General features: G+C 50.7%; 1 protein-coding gene across 15 annotated transcripts in view; it reads left to right on the top strand.

Moving 5' to 3' along the window:
- The window catches only part of CCDC57 (coiled-coil domain containing 57), a 114,637-nt gene that overhangs the window by 31,677 nt on the left and 66,264 nt on the right, over positions 1-16,696 (top strand). For all 15 annotated transcript variants that reach the window (XR_010153405.1, XR_010153406.1, XR_010153408.1 and 12 more), the window contains 4 exons: positions 2,320-2,482; positions 2,904-3,035; positions 8,776-8,998; positions 9,783-9,935. Coding sequence is in view for 9 of the 15 variants with exons in the window: in XM_063800056.1 (XP_063656126.1) it covers positions 2,320-2,482; positions 2,904-3,035; positions 8,776-8,998; positions 9,783-9,935 (671 nt within the window). In the remaining 6 variants the exon portion in view is untranslated. The remainder of the gene's footprint in view (positions 1-2,319; positions 2,483-2,903; positions 3,036-8,775; positions 8,999-9,782; positions 9,936-16,696) is intronic.

The raw sequence follows: 16,696 nt of genomic DNA, 5'->3' as shown, positions 1-16,696 counted from the left end.
TCTGGTTTTGGCTGTGCTGTTTTTTGTTTGGCTGCAGTTAAGTATTTACATGGCAGCTTGACCCATTTGAGACTTGTTTAAAATCAGTGTGAGGGCAGGTGGGGCAGGTCTAGAGAAGCCTTTTCACCAGGGCTGACTCAGCACCATGACTCCCAGACCCCACTGCGTGCCCTGGAGCGAGAGCTCCAAGGATGCTCCGCCGGCCGCCCTGACGAGCTCTGGGAATCAGCGCACGTGGAGCCCCCTGCTGGCTGCTTCGTTCCCACGAGTTGCTCTTGGCCCAGCCCGTGTTGGCTTCTCCTGTGTATTTGCATGTGGCTGTCAGCCACAGCTTCTGGGGGATCCCTGCACAGATCCCAGGATCCCCTCCTCTCTGCCCCTCTGCCTCATAAAGCCCATTTCAGCCACTTCAGCTTCTCCAAACTCCAACCTTCATCTCCTCGTCACAGCAAGACCACCGTGCTCTGCGTGGTTTGCCGTCCCTGCGGGGATCCGGAATGGCCTGTGGAGAGAAGCCGGGCGGCGAGTGGGCCCATCTCGAGAGGACCTTCTCTGAGGGGCCTCAGCCCCGCACCGCTCGTGTGTTCATCGTTCACTCTGTGAAAGCCGTGCCCCATTTTCTGCCCAGTGTCCCAGTTGTTTAAAGTGGGAAGATAGGCATGGTGACAGCTGCTGTGTCGTGTTAAAGATTTATTTATTTTTGCAGTTACAGGGATTTAAAAATGTATCTGTGGGGCTGGGCCCAGTGGCTCACGCCTGTAATCCCAGCACTTTGGGAGGCCAAGGCGGGCGGATCACGAGGTCAGGAGATCGAGACCATCCTGGCTAACACGGTGAAACCCCGTCTCTACTAAAAATACAAAAAATTAGCTAGGCGCGGTGGTATGCACCTGTAGTCCAAGCTACTCAAGAGGCTGAGGCAGGAGGACCACTTGAGCCCAGGAGGTGGAGGCTGTACTAAGCCAACATCACGCCACTGCACTCCAGCCTGGGTGACAGAGCAAGACTCTGTATCCAAAAAAAACCTAAAAATAATTAAACAAAACAAGAACACATTGTGTATAAATTACCACAAACTTAGCAGCTTAGCTGCTTTAAACACCCATTTATTATCTCAGGTTCTGGGGCCAGGGCCTGGGCAGGGCTCAGCCATTCCCGGCTCAGGGTCTCTCCAGGCTGGAATCAATGATGGCCAGGCCTGCCTCTCCTTGGAGGCCCAGGGTCCCTTCCAGACTCACCCAGCTGTTGGCAGAATTCAGTCCCTCCAGCTGTGGGGCCAAGGCCTCCATTCCCTCACTGTCTGACAGCCAGGGTCACTCTGCACCCTAACGGCGTCCTCAGTCCTGGCCACGCAGCCCCTCCAGGGACCCTCTCACAACACGGTGGCTCAATTGCTATCATTCGAACTCCCTGAAGTTTACCGGTGCAATGAGGCCAGCAGGAGAGTCTCCCTCCAGTCTCACGCAGAGCCATGCCACCATCTCTGTGTCGCTGCCTGGGACAGGAGGGACCTCTCCCCCGTCACAGGATCACCCACAGCCTGGAATTCTGCCCTCAGTGTGTGGCCCCATGGCCTTCTGTCCCAGAGTTGCTGGTGTAAAGCCTAGTCCCAGTCCAATTCTTGTTCTTTTTTCCTTGTAGACTCTTCTTTCGTCCTTCATACTATAACGTTTCCCCTTACCGTGTGCGTGTGGGGTCTCTAGAGCTCTCTGAAGGCTGGCGTTTGCTCTGTCCTGGTGGACCTGCCCCTTTACATCCTGGGTGGTTTCCTCCTTCCATTCTCATCTATGCGCTGGTTTTCTGGAGGAAGCCCCCGGGTTCCTGCGTTCCCACCCCTCTGTCCCTTTGCACTTGCTCGGGGGGCTCTCCCATCCCCGCCCGCCCCGTGGCTGGGTCCACCCTGCTCTGCACTTGCTCCGGGGGCTCTCCCAGCCCTGCCCACCCCGTGGCTGGGTCCACCCTGGTCTGCTTGTTTGCTTTCATAGCTCCGTTCCTTTGTGCATAACCGCGTTTATGATCTTTTAAGGTTGTTGCTTTCCTCCCTCTCCCTGCATGCTGGTTCTTCTGGTTTTGTGGGCATCACCCTCATCCATGGTGTTGGGTTTTCTCCGGCATCTGGGCATCCTTGGCGCCTGCTCGTCTTTGTATTGGGCGTCCCTGTGTGCCCATCCACAGGAGCTCGGGAGCATGTCAGCCCAGCGCAGGCCATGCGAGAGCAGGAGGGACAGCGGCAGCCCTGCCTTTCCCATCGTGCCTCTGCTTTTCCTGTGGAAGGGACCTCAGGAAGCATTAATGCTGGGCGGTTGGACGTGTCCTTAGGTACAAGCAACAGCTGTCCCTGGCAGTGGAAAGGGAGCGGAGCCTGGAGCGTGATCAGGTGCAGCTGGGCCTGGACTGGCAGCGCCGCTGTGATGACATTGAAAGGGACCAGATCCAAAAGTCAGAGGCCCTGATTCAGGGTCTGACCACGGCAAAAAGTCAGGTGTGTGCGGCCACCAGGGCCTGGGGCCTTCTTGGCGTCTCTGCAGAGGTGGGGTTGGGCAGGACGGGTCTGGTTCTTACCAAATGGTTCTTTAAATTTGAAAACACTAAACCTCACTGAGTAATTAGAGTAATAAATTAGAGTAATAAAAATGCACCCCGCCTGTCCATCCGCCTTGACTTTCTTGCATAAGCTGTTTCTGTAGCTGACCAGCTGCGTGGTTTGAGTAGCGCTGCATGATCCCCGCTGGCCTGCAAGGGCAGCCTGGGGTGTGCATGGGCAGGAAGGGTTTGGCAGCCTGGCCACAGTGGGGAGCCTGGTGCTCTGAGCATCTCCCACCTATGTGTGCCATTGGAGCCTCAGCAGGCATGGGAGCTGCCCGGTCATCCACACAGGGACTGAGTCCCAGCGTTTTTCCCAGGTTGCTGCCAAGCTGCAGGAGACAGAGCAGGTGCTACAGGAGCAGGAGGTGGTGCTGAAGGCCGTGACCCTGGAACGAGACCAGGCCGTGCAGGCCCTGAGGATGCATGGGCTCCCCGGACCAGGGGCACAGGTGAGAGTACCCAGTCGGCTCTTTGAAACTTTGCTCAACAGCAGTGATGGGAAAATAGGACCGGATCCCCAAATCCTACCAAGACTGGAGCTAAGTCTTTCAGTTCTGTTCTTTTTAAATGACCTGTTGCACAAACAAGGGTGAGTCAGAAGCTTTAGAGAGTTAAGGTGAACTCAGGCTTCTTTGTATCTTTCATATTCGAAAGTTTTAAAAGTCCCAAATCCACATATAACTAGATATCAGACGTTCATGTGAGTTTGTTCTTATGATATTGCCTCAGGACTGTCACAGCAGGTCATTTTATGCTAGGAATCTGTCATCACCGCTCCTGATTTTGTTGAGCAGTGACATTAGTGGCCGATAGTTAAGTACTCATCCAATGCCGGGGTTTGCCCTTAGGCCTTGAAATCCCTCCACTCATTTCATCTTGGAGGTTGGCACCATGTCCGCTGAGACATGGGGACACTGAGGAGCTTCTCTGAGCTGTCACAGCTCATCAGAGCAGAGCTGGGTCCACAGGCAGAGGGGAGCGGGTGCAGGGCTGTAGGAGGCTGGGGGAGAGCACAGAGGGCCCAGCACGGGAGGACTGCCCTAGGCCTGCAGATGGCTTTTTTCTTTGGGCTGTTGTACACACAGTAGAACGCGCAGGCCTGGAGTGCACAGGTCAGTGCAGCCGACATGTAAGTGTGCCCAAGCACCCCCACCCCAACAAGACCACCCAAGAGTCCCTGCCCCTGCTGGTCCCACCTCCCCGCACTAAGCGGCCAGCCACTGGTGCGCATTCTCTCCCATTCAATTTGCTTCTCTGTCTTGAGGCTTGGCTTAAGGCAGCCGAGTGTACTTAGGACTCAGATCCTAACTGGTATGAAGAATGTTCCTAGCTCGTCCTTCATTCATGTAGTTTTTACTTATTTATTTTGAGACAGGGTCTCGCTTTGTTGCCCAGGCTGAAGTGCAATGGTGCAATCTCAGCTCACTGCAATCTCCTCCTACCCCCAGGCTCAAGCAATCCTCCCGTCTCAGCTGCTCCAGTAGCTGGGACCACAGGTGCGCATCACCACACCTGGCTAATTTTTGGAGTTGTTTTTTTAGACAGAGTTTTGCTCGTGTCACCCAGGCTGGAGTGCAGTGGTGTGATCTCTGCTCACCGCACCCTCCGCCTCCCAGGTTCAAGTGATTCTCCTGCCTCAGCCTCCTGAGTAGCTGGGATTACAGGCATGCGCCACCATGCCTGGCTAATTTTTTGTATTTTTAGTAGAGACGGGGTTTCTGCATGTTAGGCTGATCTCGAACTCCTAACCCAGGTAATTCGCCTGCCTAAGCCTCCCAAAGTGCTCAGATTACAGGCATGAGCCACCACGCCCGGCTAATTTTGTATTTTTAGTAGAGATGGGGTTTCTCCATGTTGGTCAGGCTGGTCTTGAACTCCCGACCTCAGGTGATCTGCCCACCTCGGCCTCCCAAAGTGCTGGGATTACAGGTGTGAGCCACCATGCCCGGCCTGGTTGCTAATCTTAACTTTAGCCAAGGCAAATGCCAATTCAGTTACTTACCTAGGGATAGGTCTCAGGCCAAAGACTGCTCTCTACCATCCTAGAAGCAGGAAAAAGGTCTCAGGCCAAAGACTGCTCTCTACCATCCTAGAAGCAGGAAAAAAAAAACCCACTCATCTTCCCTGTTGGAAGTGAGTGCAAACTCCATAAAGGAGTTACCTGTCTTCCATCATCATGAAGCAGGAGAAACTTGCCTTCCTTGTTGGAAGCAAGTAAAACTCCAAAAAAAGGGAGTTGTACTGTTGGGGTGATCAGACCCAACACCAGGTCATGGGGGCTACGAAGTCCAGCAGAGTCAAAGGAATGAGACAAGAGTACATAGGGTGGGTCCAGGGGGCCCACGCTAGTGTATGGAGGCTGCGAAGGCCCCGAGCTCTGGGAGCCCACACTGTTTATTGGTAATCAAGTAAAGCAGCAGGTAGTGAGGATGTGTGGCTGTGGGGGTAGACAGGTGAGGGCGTGAGAACGTAGGGGTAGAAAGGTAGCGGTGCATCAAGCGTAGCTGTGACGGTTTCGCACATGCTCTGCTACTTGAGGTAAGGGAGAACAGGTTCTTCTAATTCAAGATAAAATCAAGTTATGATCTCGGGAGAGCAAGGAGCAAGGGGCCAGCAAGTCTGCACACAATTCCAGAGGCTAGAAGGGGTTTTATGCCCTGAGCCCTGGGTTCTCTCCGAGCCACGAGGGGTTTTATGCCCTGAGCCCTGGGTTCTGTCCAAGCCACGAGGGGTTTTATGCCCTGAGCCCTGGGTTCTGTCCAAGCCACGAGGGGTTTTATGCCCTGAGCCCTGGGTTCTGTCCAAGCCACGAGGGGTTTTATGCCCTGAGCCCTGGGTTTTCTCCAAGCCACGAGGGGTTTTATGCCCTGGGCATAGACTGTAGTGCAGCAGGGCAGCCTTCCACCCATTGGCACAGAGCTTGGTGTTCCAAAGGTCATGAGGGGTTTTAGACCCTGGACCCAGGACATGTTCCAAGACTCTTTTACATTATGTCAGACAAGCAAGCCCCGCCTCAGCTCTTCTGCCAACATTGTACAGCAAAATAAACTTTAGATCTTGAACAAATTTGGGGAGATCAGGGATTCTCTGGAGGGGATGCTCCCAGACCTCGGCAAATTGTCCTGTTGGTTTGAGCCATAAAGTTAGCTCATTCCAGTACCAAGTACCGATAGGAGTTTTGTCAAAGGTCAGAGGCATCTCCACTCAGAATCTCCCTGTGGTTACCAAAATGTGAACCCAGAAAATCTCAGACAGGTCTCAGTTAATTTAGAAGGTTTATTTTGCCAAGGTTGAGGATGCGCACCCGTGACACAGCCTCAGGAGGTCCTGACGACGTGTTCCGAGGTGGTCAGAGCACAGCTCGGTTTTACACATTGTAGGGAGACAGGAGACATCAATCAACATATGTAAGATGAACAGTGGTTCCGTCTGCAGAGGCGGGACAACTCCAAGTGGGGAGGAGGCTTCCGGGTCATAGGTAGGTAAGAGACAGATGGTTGCATTCTTTTGAGTTTCTGATGAGCCTCTCCAAAGGAGGCAGTGAGATACGCATTCATCTCAGTGAGCAAAGGGTGACTTTGAATAGAATGGGAGGCAGGTTTGCCCTGAGCAGTTCCCAGCTTGACTTTTCCCTTTAGCTTAGTGATATTTTCCTTTCACACTGCCGAGCCCTCTGAGCCTCGCTTGCTGCTGTGGTGGGCCTGCTCAGCCAGTGAGGCCATGCAGCCAGCACCCTCAGCGCGTCCTGGGACATAGCCTGGTAAGCCTCTGGGCACTCGGTATCCTGATCTGTAACTGGCCAGGTGGAGCACGGCCTTCAAGGGTCTGCCCCTCATGCGACTGTTTCTCCAGGAGAATTCTTTCTTCATTTTGGTTGTACCATAAATATTTTCCCACGTCATTACAATTCTTCACAAACAGAATCTAAATGGCTGCATATTTTATCAAGTGGCCACACCATAACGCACCTAGCGATTTTCTTACCAATGGTCCTTCATGTTGTTCGCCATTGTGATCACGGCACTGCGGTGGGCAGTTTCCTGTTGTTGTACCCAGGCGAGTTAGAGAAAACGCCACACTCTGAAACGAATTGAGTCCTTTATTTAAGCCGGCGGCCAAAGAGACGGCTAACGCTCAAAATTCTCTCGGCCCTGAGGAAGGGGCTTGATTAACTTGTATACCTTGGTTTAGGAAGGGGAGGGGAACTCAAATGCAATAATTCTACAGAAGTAAAAACATGCAAGAATCAAAAGAAGCAAATGGTTACAGAGCGATAAACAATTTAAAAGACAAATGGTTACAAAAAGCAACGGTACCAGGTGCAGGGCTCTAAATCCTTCATTATAGTTAGACATAGATGCTATGCCGGACACGAACTCAAGGCTTTATGTTGTTATCTCTTTGAGAAGAATCCTGGGAACTTCAGACGTTGTTGGTGCCAGTACCTTATTAGTTAATTGGGCTCCTTTGAAACGCTGAGGATCTGCTTACACAGGTCAACTCCTTGCGGAAGGGGGTTGGGTAAGGAGCCCTTAGTGTCTTGTAAATTAAGGGGTCAATTGGAGTTTGTCCGGCTTTCCCAGCTAGAGAGAGTCTTATTTACATGAGAAACAAGGCTAGGTGATTAAAGAGACAAACAGGGCAAAATTTAAAGTAGCGAGTTAGAGTAAAAACAAGGTTAGGCATCGCACTGTCTCCGTTTCTAAACTGCCAGTTGAGGTGCAGGTTCTGTTCGCATCCTCTCCACCCCTGAGCGCAGCGCGTGAAGCTCTCCTCCTGGGAGCCCAGGCCAGCTGGCCTTGCCGGGGAGCACGGAGGAGCCAGCGGGCAGTCAGAGCGTCCTGGGAAGGGCCCAGATCTTGCTTCAGGTTTGTGTTCACGGAGTGCAGAGTAGGGAGCAGGCTCTGCGTCCCTCAGGGTGGCTCCACAGGAGAGGAAGCTGTGCCTTTTGCACACATCTTGGCTGGACTCAAGGTTGAGTTGGGCCAGACCCTGGGACTTTGTTTCCCTCTCCGGTATCTGGGGTCTATGCTGGCGTCTGGAAGCAGGTGTTTCCTCTAATGTGTCTGGTGTTCTGGTTGTTCACAGCCGCAGGGAAAGACTCATGGCAGTGAGTCCCTCCTGGTCAGAGGCAGAAGCGCCCCTCACCTTTGGTTAGAGAAGGACACTCCCTCTCCCTAGGAACTGGGTGGGCGGGGCCTGTCTCTCCTCCTGCGCCGGAGCCACCTCGCCTCGTTGTCCTCCCGCCTTGGTGGCTCCTTGCGGGGTCTGTCATCCCTATGCCTGCCCTTTGACCCTAGGGTAACACGTCTCTTTTCTCGGGTTGCTTTTAGAGTTTCCATTTTGTTGCTGATTTTTCAGCAGTTTGATTATGTGCTGTTTGGTATGATTTTCTTTCTGTTTATCCTGCTTAGGGTTCACTGAGCTTCATCATCTGTGATGTCGGCTTTCAGCTCATTTGCTTCGTCATCTGTGATGTGTGGCTTTCAGCGCATTTGTAACATGTCTGGCCTTGTTGTAGATGTGTCTCCTGCCTTCGCGTTCATCTGGGCTCCTGGTTCCTTGTGCACCTTGTTCATGGTCTCCAGAGCTCTGCTCATTTTTTCTTCTTTGGCCCCTTTCCTTCTGAGCTTCAGTTTGGGTATTTTCTGTTGCCAGGTGTTTATATTCACTGCCTTTTCTTCTGCGCGCTCTGAACCTGCTCTTCATCCTATTTAGTGGATGTTTGATTGTACTAAAGAATACATAACGCAAAACTGGCTGCTTTAACTTTTTTTTGGTGCACACAGTTCAGCAGCATGAAGCGCATTCACACGGAGGTGCAGCCATCACACCACCCTCTCCAGAACATTCTCATCTTCCCAAACTGAAGCTCTGTCCCCAAGAAACACTGGCTCCCCCTCCCCGCCCACAGCCCCAGCACCCCCATTCCACTTTCTGCCTCTGTGGATTGGACACTCTAGGGATCTCAACAGTATGAAAGGCTCCAGGAATTTGAGTGTCATATTTGCACTTCTGTCAGGTCAGAAAGGAGGGGCATCACAGCCCTGGGGATGGGGAGGGACCACAGCCCAAGCTGAAGTGGGGGACCCGCCCGAGAGGGGCGCAGGGAGAGCGGAGGCACAGCCTGTCAGGACAAGCTGGGGAACCATTCATCTTTTTGTAGTCATTTTTCCTTGTATTTGACAGATGCTTCTCAGGCAGCATGAAGAAGAAATAAGTAAAGACTTTCCATCCAGTGAGATCCAGCGGCTCCGAGAGCAGAACACGAGCCTGCGAAACGCGATTGCCCAGATGAGGAAAGAAATGGAGGCTCTAAGCCATCAGATTCCTCCTCCCGTCCAGACAGCGGCAGAGAGCACAGATGCAAACCAGCCTGACCCAGAGGCTGGGGGAGATGCCGCCACTCCTGGTGAGTAAGTGGGAGAAAGGGACAGAGCGGGAGGGGAAGGGGGAGAGGGAGGGAGGAGGACAGACGGGAGCATGGGTCTTGACTGGCTTCAAGGAGGCTTCATTTCAGAGTCCTATAAGTTAACATCCCCTGTAATAAACTCAAAGTATGAAAACTGCTTTTTCTCCAAGAGAAGGGATCTTAAGTTTTATACCAAAAAGCTTTTATATTTGTAAAGTGGAAGGAAAAAATGAGGGTACCTGCTTGACACACTTAAAAACCTGTTTTAGACCTGGACCAGGGCTGGCTTGCTGCCGCGCTGTCCCAGAATGGGTTGGTAGCAGGGGCTGGTGGACCTCAGTCCTTTCCTCCAGAGGAGCGTCTGTGGCAGAGCTGATGAGGGCCTCCCGACCCCCAGGGACCCCAATAGTGGCTGTGGGTGGGCAGATGCCGGGATGGAGGCAGAGCTTCCATTCTCAAGATGGGACTTGGCCCCTCTGCACAGAGGCACGTGGGCTGGCGGCAGGTGGAGCATTTGCTCCTGATCGCTGAGCCCTTCCTGGAGAGCATGGAGACTGTGCTGGTCTCTGGCTGGCACACTCTGGCCAGTGAGGGGAGGGAAGGTCTTTCAGTCTGACACACACAGAGAGTGTGGAAACTACGGTGAAGCTGTAGTGTGAGGAGGACAGGGACAGTGAAGCTGGCGGGCATGAGCTGGCATCGGCTCCCTGAGCTGGTGCTCACAGGAGGGAGGTGCGAAAGGTTGCTGTGTATGCGTTATATTCACTGGAGTTTTTTTTGGCAGATTATGTTCTGGCCCTTGAAGCAGAAATACGAACTCTAAAGCATAAGTTTAAAACTCTGGAAAAGCATCTAGAAGATGTGTTGGATCCTTTAAAGATGTCCTCACCTCATGCTGAGTCTCAGCCCAGCGTCCGCACCTCGACAGAGACGACTGGTGAGTCCGCGTCTCACTGAGGTACTTGCTGTCCCCTTATAAACTGAAATCTGACCCCTGCAGAAAGTCCACTCATAGCAAATATACAGCTCGAGGCTACTGCAGACGTTGGGGCGGCGTCATCCAGCCCAGCAGCCCCTTGTGCTCCCTCCAGAGCCCATGTGCCCTGACTCCTCACTGCAGCGTTCCCTGTTTTGGTGTGAATAGAATTCCGTGTGCTCCCTCCGGAGCCCACGTGCCCTGGCTCCTCACTGCAGTCAGCGTTCCCTGTTTTGGTGTGAATGGAATTCCTTGCGCTCCCTCCGGAGCCCACGTGCCCTGGCTCCTCACTGCAGTCAGCGTTCCCTGTTTTGGTGTGAATGGAATTCCTTGCGCTCCCTCCGGAGCCCACGTGCCCTGGCTCCTCACTGCAGTCAGCCCTCCCTGTTTTGGTGTGAATGGAATTCCTTGTGCTCCCTCCGGAGCCCACGTGCCCTGGCTCCTCACTGCAGTCAGCCCTCCCTGTTTTGGTGTGAATGGAATTCCTTGTGCTCCCTCCGGAGCCCACGTGCCCTGGCTCCTCACTGCAGTCAGCCCTCCCTGTTTTGGTGTGAATGGAATTCTGTGGCACCTGTGCTTCTGTCTGGCGTCTTCAGACCTACACTGTGTTTCACTTGATAATGCCAGATTCTTCTCCAAAGCATCCATCCACAGCGTGCGAGGTAGCTGTGGTGCTGCATGCACGCCAACACTTATGTGGTCAGCGGCTCCTTCTGTTCCCTCTAGTGGACACATAGCACATCCTATTTTGGTTTAATTTGCAAATTCATGAGATTCGTGGGATTGAACATCTCTTCCTGTGTGCATTGGTGTATGATTGGCTAGGGCTGCTGTAACTCAACACCACAGCCTGGGTGGCTTAAACAACGGGTTTTTATTTTCTCACTTCTGGAGTCTGGATGTCAGAGATCAGGTTGCCGGCAGGGTGGGTTCCTCCTGAGGCCTCTCTGTGGCTTGCAGACGGCACCCTCTCCCCTGTGTGCTCATGTGGACTCTTCCCCCTGCGTGCTCACGTGACACCTCCCCCCCTGCGTGCTCACTCCTGGTGTCTCTTCCTCTTTTTTTTTTTTTTTTTTTTGGGGACAGAGTCTTGCTCTGTTGCCCAGGGTGGAGTGCAGTGGCATGATTTCGGCTCACTGCAGCCTCCGCCTCCCAAGTTCAAGTGATTCTCCTGCCTCAGCCTCCTGAGTAGCTGGGATTACAGGTTCACGCCACCACGCCCGGCTAATTTTTGTATTTTTAGTAGAGATGAGGTTTCACCATGTTGGTCAGGCTGGTCCCGAACTCCTGACCTCATGATCTGCCTACCTGAGCCTCCCAAAGTGCTGGGATGACAGGCGTGAGACACCGCGCCCGACTCTTCCTCTTCTTGTAAGGACAACAGTCCAGGGCCCCAGCCTTAGGACCTCATGTAACCTTAACTGCCTCCTCAAAGGCCCTGTCTCCAAATACAATCATGTTCGGGGTTAGAGCTTCAACCCGTAAATTTTGGGGGACAGAGTTCAGTCCATAGAATTGGCCTTTTGATAGCCTCTCTTTTGAAGCTCCAGGCCATGTCTTTTGCCCATTGTTTATTGGATTATCTGCCCTTTGTCATAGATTTTTTTAGGGTATTTTATGCTGAATATGAGCCTAGCGTTGGTTATATGTGTTGCAAATATCTTCTCCCAGTCTATGGCTTGCCTTTTATTCCTTCACTGGTGTCTTTGATGAATAGAAGGTCTTAATTTCAAGACAAACTCATAGGCTAATCTATTCCATTGTGGTTAGTCCAACATCAAAAGGTTCATTCTAGCATTCTAGCTTTCTTTTTCATTATTCTAACTTCCTTTTCCAACATTGAGAAACCTGGCTCGCCCATTATCACTAACACAGTTATTTTGATCGAGTCCTCTTGGTGTAACCAATCCCCCATTGCTGCTGTGGCCCCTTCCCCTATTTGGAGGCCCCTCTCCTGCCTGGATGCCTCCCCAGCATCACCGAGCTTGACAGCCCAGCCTGGCTGCCTTCCACACAGATGCCCTCACCCTGCTGGAGCCACAGCCCCCCTTAGTGTAGGGGAGGCAGGCCCCACCTGCAGGCCTAAGGCAGGAAAAGAAAGGGAGGGGCCAGACAGGACACTCCACTGGCACAGATTGTCTCAAATAGGGGAGGTTTTTGCCGGGCGCAGTGGCTCACGCCTGTAATCCCAGCACTTTGGGAGGCCGAGGTGGGTGGATCACCTGAGGTCGGGAGTTTAAGACCAGCCTGGCCAACATGGTGAAACCCCGTCTCTACTAAAAATACAAAAAAATTAGCTGGGCGTGGTGGCAGGCACCTGTAATCCCAGCCACTTGGGAGGCTGAGGCAGGAGAATCACTTGAACCCAGGAGGCGGAGGTTGCAGTGAGCCGAGATTGCACCACTACACTCCAGCCTAGGTAACAGAGCGAGACTCCATCTCAAAAAAAATAAAGTAAAATAAAATAAGGGAGGTTTTATTTTTCTTTTCCAATGCTGATATTGTTTACTTCTTCTTGCATTATCGCCCCTAGCTAAACTCTCCGGTATGATGTTGATAATAGCTGTCTTTCTCCCTAATCCCAGAGGAAGAACTTTCAGCATTTCACTTTTTTAGGTTTAGTTTTTGCTGAAGGTTTTTTGTGGTGGGGGTAGTGGAGGGAGGTTAAGGAAGTTTCTTTCTATTCCTGTTTTAATATAGATCTTTATTTTTTAAATCACGATTCTTTGTTTTTGTTTCATATATTTTGTATCTTTGTTGTTAGATGTGTATACATTTAGGGTTTTTTTTTAGGATAATTGACCCTTATATTGTTACGTAATCTTCCTCTTTGTCCTGGCAACATTCTTTGTTCTGAGGTCTACCTTGTCTGATATTAATTAATCCACTCGGGCTTTCTTTTGATTAGCATTCGCGTGGTATAACTTTTTCATCCCTTTTTCTTTTTACCTACCTCTCTCTTTTATATTTGAAATGAATTTCTTTTTTTTTGAGACGGAGTCTCTGTTGCCCAGGCTGGAGTGCAGTGGCACAATCTCGGCTCACTGCAACCTCTGCCTCCTGGGTTCGAGCAATTCTCATGCCTCAGCCTCCAAAGTAGCTGGGGTTACAGGCATGTGCCACCATGCCCAGCTGGTGGCGTTTGTATTGTTAGTAGAGACAGGGTTTCACCATGTTGGCCAGGCTGGTCTCGAACTTCTGGCCTCAGGTGATCCACTTGCGCTGGCCTCCCAAAGTGCTGGAATTACAGGCGTGAGCCACTGCGCCCGGCCTAAAGACAAAAACTGTTGAAAGCACACAGAGAGAGCGATGCACAGCCCACAGGGGACAGTGACTGGAGCGGTGGTGGGTTCTCAGCAGCAGCTGTCATCAGATTTCTCCTCAGAAGGAAGTGGCATAATATTTTTCAAGTACTGAAAGCAAAAAACTGTCAACCCATAATTATACATTCAGTAAAAATATTCTTCAGGAATGAGAGTGAATAAAGACATTCTCAGATGAAGGAAAAGTTTGTCACCAGCAGACTGGATCTAAAAGAACTGATAAAGGAGGTACTTTAGACACAACAGAAGGAAGGAAACTAGGAACGTCAGGAGTGAAGGAAAACTAATGGCAAGGATGAATATGATAGACATTCTTTCACACTTAACTCTTAAAATTACGTTGACAGGCCGGGCGCCGTGGCTCATGCCTGTCATCCCAGCACTTTGGGAGGCCAAGGCAGGTGGATCACCTGAGGTCAGTAGTTGAAGGCCAGCCTGGCCAACATGGCGAAACCCCGTATCTACTAAAAATACAAAAATTAGCTGGGCACAGTGGCGCACACCTGTAATCCCAGCACTTTGGGAGGCCGAGGTGGGTGGATCACTTGAGGTCAGGAGTTCGAGACTAGCCTGACCAACATGGTGAAACCCCTACTAAAAATGCAAAAATTGGCCGGGTGTGGTTGCGGGTGCCTGCAATCCCAGCACTTTGGGAAGCTGAGGCGGGTGGATCACTTGAGGCCAGGAGTTCAAGACCAGCCTGGCCAAAGTGGAGAAACCCCATTTCTACTAAAAATACAAAAATTAGCTGGGCATGGTGGTGGACACCTGTGATCCCAGCTATTTGGGCGGCTGAGGCAGGAGAATCGCTTGAACCCGGGAGGTAGAGGTTGCAGTGAGCCGAAATCGCGCCACTGCACTCCAGCCTGGGCAACAAGAGCAAAAATCCATCTCAAAAAAAAAAAAAGAATTTTTGTCTTTAGTTTTCAGAAATTTCATTATGTTGTATCTGGGCATAGATTTCTTTGGTTTATTCTTTTTGATATTGATCTGAAGGTTTATGTCTTTCACCAAATTTCAGAAGTTTTCATTCATTATTTTTCAAGTAATTTTTTCGGCTCCACACTCTTTCCTTCTGGGGCTCTGAGGACACAAACGTTTGGTCTTTTGTTATTGTCCTGCTGGTCCCTGAGGCTGTGTTTTGTTTCTTTTCAATTTGTTTTCTCTCTTGTTCAAATTGGATAGTTTCTTTTCCTCTGTTCTTCAAGTTTATCAGTGCTTTCTTTTGTCATTTCCATTTTGCTGTGGAGCCCATTCAGTGAGATTTTTGTTTCTGTTTCTAAAATTTCCATTTTGGGTTTCTTTTTCCTTTTTGTTGTTGTTGTTGTGGTTGTTGTTTTTGAGACAGGGCCTTGCTCTGTTGTCCAGTCTGGAGTGTGGTAGTATGGTCATAGCTCACTGCAGCCTTGACCCCCTGGGCTCAAGGGACCCTCCCACCTTAGCTTGCCAAGTAACTGGGACTACAGGCTACAGGTGTGCACCACCACACCCAGCTAATTTCTTTTTATATTTGTAGAGATGGAGTATCACTATGTTGCCCAGACTGGTCTTGAACTCCTGGCCTCAATTGATCCTCCTGCCTCAGCCTCCCAAAGTGTTTGGATTACAGGCATGAGCCATCACAGTTGGCCTTAGTTTTCTTTATATCTTACTTTACTGGAACTTTCATTTTGCCATATGTTTTTAGAGTGTATTAAATTGCTTGCTGGAGTTTTTTGTTTGTGTATTTGTTTGTTTTTTTTAGAGACAGGGTCTCGCTCTGTCACCCATGCTGGAGTGCAATGGCATTATCATGGCTCACTGCAGCCTGGGCCTCCTGGGCTCAAGTGACCCTCCTGCCTCAGACTGCTGAAGAGCTGGGGTTATAGGTACATACCACCTCCATGCCTAGCTAATTTTTTTTTTTTTTTTTTTGTAGAGATGGGGTTTCACTATGTTGCCCAGGCTGATCTTAAACTATTGGCTTCAAGCAATTCTCTCACCTCTACCCTCCCCAGTAACTTGCTGGAGTATTGTTATGACTGCTGCTTTAAAATCTTCATCCCATAATTCCAATGTCTGTGTCATCTTGGTGTTGTCTATTTCATTCACATTGAGATTTTCTTGGTTGTTAATATGACGAGTAATTTTTTTTTTAATCAGAGATGGAGTCTCACTATATTGCCAAGGCTGTTCTCAAAACTCCTTGGCTCAAGTGATCCTCCTGCCTTGGCCTCCCAAAGTACTGGAATTACAAGCAGCCTCCTGTAATTTTTTACTGTATCATGGACATTTTGAGTGTCACATTATGAAATTCCAGTTCTTATTAAATCTATGTTAATTCTGTCTTTTATTTTGTCAGGTAGTCAGCCTTTCTGGGTTCACACTGCGCATCCTGGCCCACTCTGGTGGGCTGAGGTTTGAATGTCCATTACTTTCCAGAGCCTTGATGATGCTATTTTCCTCTGCCCATACATGAGCTACCAAGTGGCCAGTTAAATCCTGGGCAGTGTCCCCCGCCAGGCCCGGTTGTCAGAGGTTTTGCTGTGCTGGTTCTGAGGATTCTGGCTGGTTTTACACAGCAGCTCCTCAGGGGTCTTCACGCAGACCTCCTTCCTCCTGTGACCCTCCCCACATGCTCTCCCAGAAGCTGAGCTGGCCTTTGTCCACAGCAGGCTGCAGGACAGTGGGCTGGCAGGAGGGCAGGTGTGGTCCCAAGGGCTCCACCTGCACGTCCCCGTCTTCTTGCTCCGTTGGTCCCAGGAGCAGCTTCTCTTTGGCCTTTTTTTTTTTGGTCTGAGCTCTGGGTTGTGGCTGCCTAGCACCAGGCCAGTGTGTGCAGGAAGGAGACGAGGGACTCCCTGCCAGCCACCCCTGGGATCCGAGGCCCTTAGACACTCAGCCTTCGTTTCTTACTGTTCAGAATTTTCCCCTAGTGGGGCTTTTTGTGTTCTGGCTGGGCCTTTAGCTGAGATTAGCGGGCAAAATGCGGGTAGACTGTAGGGGCTCCATCAGGTTAAACCACCCTTGCAGTTCTAGGATGAATTCAACATGTAGTGATAAATTCTTCTTTTTATAATTTGACAGATTTGGTTTGCTGATATTTCTTTTGTTTTTTGTTTAAATGAGACACAGTCTCGCTCTTTGACCAGGCTATTCTTGAACTCTTGGGCTCAAGCCATCTTCTTGCCTTGGCCTCCTGTGTAGCTGGGATTACAGGTGTGAGCCACCACGCCCAGCTTGGTTTGCCAGTGTTTTATTGAGAATTATCACATTTATGTTCATGAGTAAGACTGGCCCATAATTTTCAATTCTCATAATGTTCATGGGAGGTTTTGGAATCAGAGCTACGCTGGCCTCATAAATATGTTGGAAAGTATTCTCTATTTTTCCGTTTTCTAAAAAAGTTTGTATCAGACT

Source organism: Pan troglodytes, chromosome 19 (genome assembly GCF_028858775.2).
Source record: "Pan troglodytes isolate AG18354 chromosome 19, NHGRI_mPanTro3-v2.0_pri, whole genome shotgun sequence".
Taxonomy (NCBI): Eukaryota; Metazoa; Chordata; class Mammalia; order Primates; family Hominidae; genus Pan; species Pan troglodytes.
Note: the sequence above shows the minus strand (reverse complement) of the source record. Positions and strands in the feature narration are given on the sequence as shown.